Raw genomic sequence first — 6,839 nt, 5'->3', positions numbered from 1 at the left:
TATCCGTGAGGACTAAAAAACATTCTGAATGCATTTCCTTATTCATAAAACATTTGCAATGCTGATTTTTTAAGTATTTTAAATCCAGCATTGTTTACATCCATGTTTACATTTTAACAGTCTTCTTCTTCAGTGCTTTTACGGGCACATTGCTTAATTTCTTGGCGCATTGGCAAACGTGTACGCGCATGCATCCCAGTGTGTGTGCACAAATCTAAATAATTAAAAACATTGACAGATTACGGGTGGGAGATGGGATCTATAGAGGGGTCTATTATTTACTATATTATTGGAGTATTATGACTGATGCATTGATAGGTAAGCAACACTGTACTGTTGTAGTTGGTCAAGTTGGAGCAAATTGAACTAATCTGTATCTACTCTCTATTCTCTATCTAATCTTAATTTGTACAATAACTAGTAATTATAGCTGTCTAATAGCTGGTGTAATTTCCCCTCTGGGATGAATAATGTTTTAGAATCAGAAATACTTTATTGATCCCCGGGGAGAAATTAAAAAAGCAAAAGGAACAATATTGGAGTAGAAGTAGCATAAAACGGAAATACTCAAGCAAAGTAAAAGTAAAACTTGTACTTACGTGCAGTGCAAAATACACAATGCCATGTCATATTTACCACCGCAACATGACAGAAATATTATCAGCTGTCTTCAATATAAGCAGTTCATCTTTATCGAAATGTATACGTCTTTTTGCACCAACATTCAATAATCACGCTGATGAAAAATGGGACCTGTTTGTCCACTGGCTATAACCTCGGTAGATCAGAAGTACAAAGCAGCAGTTTATGTTTGGAACAAAGGGTTGCAGTTGCAATAACAGACACCCTGGTGTTCGCAACTTACTTGGCTGGCAACATAGAGTGTTAAATCCCTATAATCAAGTTGTCATTGAGAGCATCAATTTAATGCCCTGGCTTGCCTTGTGCCAAGTCCTTTGTAAAATCCTTAATCTGAAAATTTAACAGGAAACATGTGGCATCACTTGTCCCATGTGACCTGCCATGATATATACTCCCAGGTTAAAGGTCACATACACAACAATTCATCTAGGCTTTGAATTTGTTTCTTTGTTTGGAAAGCATAATCAGCAATCATCACCTGCTTATTATCACATTTTCTTTTTTTTCTACTTGACTTGGCTCTGGCTTAGTCATCAGCGAACACCTGGACTAACTTGAAAATTAGAATCTCATGGCTGTTCAGTGTGTCCTGCCAACGCAGTGGTTTATTATGAAGGAGAATGGCAGCAGTCCAAAATTATATCTCAAATCCATCAACATCCGGGCTTGAATCCTCACACCTCTTTGTGAGTGCTTTTTTATTATGATTTAGGCTGATTGTGAGGCTAAAGTATGTTCTGCAATGACAATATTTCCTCAAAACGTGTGTGGATTGTAGGGGAACCCCAGGTAGGGAAGGAAAGATAGTTGATGCAACTACTTACTATATATCTAATAATAAAAGGAGTAGAAGAACTCTTATTCTCTGTCATTTCAAGGACAACGCACATTAATCAACATTTCTGAAAATGGGCCGGTGTTAGCCAGCTGGCTACTTGGATGTCCTTTGTTAGCCTATTTCTTGAAAATGTGTCTTTCGGTGAATAACTTCTTAAGACATGTTTGCAGGGAATGGTTACTCTCCTTCATTAGTCTCTAACTAGTCTCTATCGCCATTAATTTTACCTAATATTAATAATTCAAATTAAAATCACTCCAATGAGGGTAAAAAAACAGCAGTTTTGTGCTTTTTAAGACTATGTTTTAGAATTTTTAATTTAATGATTATTAAAATACTCATGTACAGTATATTACGGTGATTTAGACCAAGCTAATTTGACTGTTTCCATTGAGACCCTCAATTTGCCACTGGAGGGATATTAGTTGGTCAGAACAGGGGTCAATTTACATATCGGTGCTGCCAAGGCTGATTTTGGTTCAGTGCCTTACTCAAGGACACCTCAGCAGGGGTTATCCATGCCAATATGACAATTAATGACAATTCTGGCTAAAGTCATTGATTTCATTATAGCAGAGCACTTAAAGTCATCCATCTCTGTACACAAAAACTTAAAGCCCTTAGTGTCAATAATAATCATATTCATAAACATTTAGATTTTTTATTTTATAAAAACACACAAACCAAAACAACTATATACAGAAAACATGTACAACTGCCTTAAGCAAAAAAACAAACGTAAGATATTGAAGTGGAGCTTTCACCGGAAGTTGAGAGGTCAAATGATTCTTATTCTTATTCTAAAATTCATTTTTAACATAACGGAAAACATTAGATGTGATAATTATTTGACACTGTACATTAACTACCTGTCACATGTTGGCTACCACGTATGTATTCATGGCTGAGTATGATCACATTTCATATTGTATGTACACACGTCCTGCAGATTTCTGTTATCTTATCGTCACAAAAAACTGAGCACCATAATGCCTTGAACCAGCCAAAAACATAGTAAATGAACAGCATGTGAGTTCTTCTAACACAGGAGTGCATTTCAAAACTTCACAGAAAGGTTGAGAGAGATGAGGAAAGCTCGCCGACTGCTGCCAAGCGTCAGACACGCGGCATGCAATGGTGTTTTAGCTTAAAGTGTGGACACCATCCATCACGGCTTGGGGGGATGATGATGGGTGATTGAACTGACAGGAGGGCTCAGATGGGAATAGTAGGTAGGCAGGAATAGTTCTATAAAAGTCCAAAGTGTCAAAGCATTGTCTTTTCCTGTCCTGAATCCCTCAAAGCATGGGGGGGATCTGTTGACAAAAGCTGTTCCAGAGGTCGTCTGTGGAATTTCTGAGGTCTGAGCCCAAAGTTGTGTAATGCGGCAGGTCGTCTAGTTCGTCGACTGCAAAACAAAACAGAGGAAATATACGGTAAGTATGGTGAAGAAGAACATGTATTAAGAGATGTGGGCTCACCTGAAACACTAAACATTTCTTAAAGGGGCAGTCTGAAAGTCTGAGAAAATAACCCTGATGATGTCATAGTGATGTCATCTCAGATTGGGTTATGAGGGACAGAGAGGGTCTAACAAACTATGCTATTAAGTTGCATTATGGGAAATGTAGCATCCAGTGTTTTTGCAGGTTGACCCTTGAAAAGGGACAAGTGAGGATATCTCTGCACTGCTGCATCAATTTTGACCCTTCTTTTGTACAGTAGTACACTTACTACTAGTACACTTACTACATGCATAGACAGAAGTGTTTAATAATGTTTAAGAAATATATTCATACTGCTTTGCATGCTAATTTCAGCTATGGCTACATGTCCTTACCAAATCCCTTTCCAATACCTAACCATATGTGCTTCCTTTTGTATGCTGAGTGAATGGCGTTGACTAACAAGTGTGTGTTTACCTGCACAAAGCCTTGTAGAAACACACATTTACATCTAGATTTTACATTTAAATCCTTAAATTGCCAACATGGAGTGCAATGTTCAAACAACAGATAATCATCATTTAGATGTCATAAGTTGCACATGAATTTAGAGACAGTTGAACCGTCAACCAGCAACATTTACCTGAGGAAGATTCACTCCACTGGCTTCCTGGACTGGTGCATACTTCATTGCTCAGGAACCCCTTGCCGTCTAAACTGCTTGATATCCAGTGTGAGTCTCTCTCCAGTTGCTGGCAAATCTGCAAGAGCAACACTGGACTGAGTATGGCTATAATATTTTGCACAACTGGAGTTTTCCCCACACCAAGCAGTCTTTAACAATCAATCTTATTGTTTGGGGTATTATTACACAAGCCAAACAGGCAGATTAAGACAAACACGGGTATTCCTGTCAATGAAAAATGCATGCTAGTAAGAATAGGCCCCGAAGGCCATGCTTACCTGGATAATGTCGTCGGTATAGTCGTAATCTGGAAGATCACAGCAGAGACAGAGGGAGAGAACAAGGGAGGGGACATGAGTACAGCACTCTAATATCGATCTGTTTGAATTTACTCAACTGCACTTTGGTTAATTCTAAACCCTTTATTAGCAAGAAAGCAAGTAAGCAATAAGTGTTGTTGTCTTACCGGGGCTGTGTTCAGGTGAAACTTCAAATTTGTAGCAGAAGTTGTTTGGCAAGCTATCAGGCCAGATCTCAACTGACAAAGCGCAGTCAGGAACTTCAGAAGGAGGCACAAATGTGAAATCTGCAAAGATGGAAAACAATAGCATTAAATACACTTCACAGTTTTGACTGACAGGAAATTACACTGTTCAAGTTCAAGTTTATTCTTCAACTATACATATATTTCTCCTCACCTTGCTGCTCTGTGTGCACTGTGCTGTCAACTGTGTTCTCCTGAGTGGACAAAGTGTCTTCCGGCATTGACTCCTCCATGGGAGACTGAGTATCACTGTAGTCCATGTCTTCCTCCGTCTTGATCATTGAGCCCTGCAGAGGCAGATAGAAAGTCAGACAGTGAGACTCAGTTTACAGATTCCCATGAGAAAAAGGCAAAGCCACATGCAGTCGTATGTCTAGCTACTGCACCCATGCCATTAAAATAAGATTATTTTATAATGCCATTACATTATCTGGGTCAGTGTGAGGGTGGTGGCATTTTAATAGGCCTCTGACTATGTAGCAGGTGTCACAGCATAAACAACAAATACTGCTAGAGTCAACATAAAAGTAAAATATAAATTTACCTTCTTCCTCGGCTTTGTTTCCTTTGCTTTGCTTCGTTTATCTGTGCAGATGAAAGAGAAACATTTTGATCACATGCTGTCTTAAACAACTCGAAGTGTGATAGCAGAACAAACTGACTAAACTGACAAACACCGAAAAAAAAAGATCAGCGACAGGAGGATGCTGCACACCAGTGTTAATTCATATTTTAAAAAAATGCTTGCTCGCTTCCTGTCAGTTGTCTCACCTCTAGATTTTGGGGTGGAGGGCAACATCCTGAAGACTCGCATGGCTTGGTGGCCTTTGTTGACGCTCTTGTCTTTCACCTCCTCGATGTCAGGCAGTGAGTTCATTGCACAGCGGAAGTTGGCTTTCCATGTCTTCGGGTCACAGGCCTGACCTTCGACGTATTTCCCTGCAGAATGCATTTTGTTTAGTTTCACACCTTTTTAATCCAAAAAAGAGAAGGATTTTCTGCCTTATTATCTGCAGAGTTTGCATGTGTATTCTCGCTTGCTCACCCGTGTGGATGGCCCATTGCTTGAACAGACATGCATCCTTGTCCAGTTCCCAGCCGTGCCGAGCGGCATGCTTCCAGGGAATTGAGAACATCGTCTTATCCTGGAAAATGCAACAGGAGATACTGAGTTGGAAGGAGGGCAGCTGCACATTCAACATAGAATGAATTCAAATATGAACACTCATTTTCAAATATTGCAAGAGGCTGCCATTCAAACTGAACATCTAGCTCGTAGGCAGTGAACAGTTTTCACAGGCCTTAAATTCTGCAAAAATATTATTTGCATAGCACAGTAGAAAAAACACACACACACACACTGATCAAGCTTTTGTTAATCGTTTTAAGTAGCGATAGGATATCTGTGAGACAGAAACAATACAACTTGGGTTACAACTAACTCTTGGTGTTCACCCTTTTTTGGAGTGTTTGGTTTGGCTGCTATAGTTGCCAAATGTTTTTTTTTTTCTTCTTTTTTTTTATCAAAATCCATCCCAACTAGTGCTTCAAACAAGCTACTCTGAGAGTAGAAGCAAATATTGTGTGATCACTACACATAAAAAAAAGACATGTGCAGCCTTGCAGATAACACTTCCCTCTCTATCTATCCAGGAGACACTCCGAACCTACAACAAACACATTTCACAGTGTCTATTTCTGTACTCAGTTCAACACACTCAACACTTTTCAGTAAATACCATTTACATGAACACTTGTTGCAGGAAGAAATGAGCTTCTCACCTTGTCCACCCAAGTCAGACCCGAAATGGAGCGCGAATCGATCATCTGCTCCAGCCATGGCCTCATCCTCATCCTTGACACGGGCATGTTTGCCTAAAATATGCAGGAACAGAGGAGTACACCGTCTTTAGATAAACGAGGAATGATGTGCATGATAAACAGTAGTGGGAGCAAATGGACTCCCGCATCTGCCTCGGTTGAAATTTACTGCTGCCTGCTGGCTGCGCAAGACGGTGAGATGAGTTCACGGCCGGGGCACGCACCAGAACAAGGGGGCGTTTACACGTAGGAGTCAGCGTTACTTACTTTGGCCAATAGACCAAAAATCATTTCCTGACTGGATTTTTATGGCTTTTGCATATAAAAAAAGGTGTCCAAATGCACGTGGACTCGTTTTGCAGCCCAAACTGTTTTTTGAAAAGTCTCTGCAACTTGATTTTATCCAAGCAGGAGGATTTGTGGACCCCTGTGAGGGGGGGAGCACACACCTCCTCCTGCACTGCCGCCTGCATACCATACAAAGTCACTTCACCGCGTGTGGCGTCAACTACAGTCCTATAGGACGCATGGTCTGCAAGAATTACACATATTTTACATCCGAAAACTTAAAAGCATCGCTACATTCGTCATTTAGAGATGTTACTAACAACTTTATCTTCTTATACATATATTCAAGATATCTATTCTCAAGAAAAATAAAGCAGCTTCCGACAATAAAAATATTTAAATATGAGCCATCCCAAGTAGAAGTGATATATTGATATCACATTACTTACAGACTTTGCTTGTTCTATGATCCTTAAAAGGAAAAATGCACAAGAATAGTCCGATTGGATTAAGTTAGTTGAAGCTTCACTTCGTTTTGGTGTTATCCACTTGGAGAGCTGTCTTGATCAAAAGTGG

At 39.8% G+C, this 6,839-nt stretch overlaps 1 protein-coding gene across 2 annotated transcripts; it reads right to left on the bottom strand.

Annotated features, from left to right (window-relative positions):
- Window positions 1-2,161: 2,161 nt before the first annotated feature.
- irf1b (interferon regulatory factor 1b) lies at window positions 2,162-6,839 on the bottom strand. Of its 2 annotated transcripts, XM_070916763.1 has the most exons (10): window positions 6,713-6,839; window positions 5,937-6,029; window positions 5,200-5,299; window positions 4,926-5,093; window positions 4,699-4,739; window positions 4,309-4,441; window positions 4,077-4,196; window positions 3,889-3,917; window positions 3,569-3,686; window positions 2,162-2,888 (listed from the first exon to the last, which is right to left on the bottom strand). In XM_070916763.1, exons 2-10 carry the CDS (start codon window positions 6,021-6,023, stop codon window positions 2,779-2,781), a joined length of 906 nt encoding a protein of 301 aa, XP_070772864.1. In that variant the 5' UTR covers window positions 6,024-6,029; window positions 6,713-6,839; the 3' UTR covers window positions 2,162-2,778. The 2 variants fall into 2 exon arrangements, with proteins under 2 accessions (XP_070772864.1, XP_070772866.1); XM_070916765.1 differs by lacking the exon at window positions 3,569-3,686.

Source organism: Enoplosus armatus, chromosome 13 (genome assembly GCF_043641665.1).
Source record: "Enoplosus armatus isolate fEnoArm2 chromosome 13, fEnoArm2.hap1, whole genome shotgun sequence".
NCBI classification, from domain to species: Eukaryota; Metazoa; Chordata; class Actinopteri; order Centrarchiformes; family Enoplosidae; genus Enoplosus; species Enoplosus armatus.
Note: the sequence above shows the minus strand (reverse complement) of the source record. Positions and strands in the feature narration are given on the sequence as shown.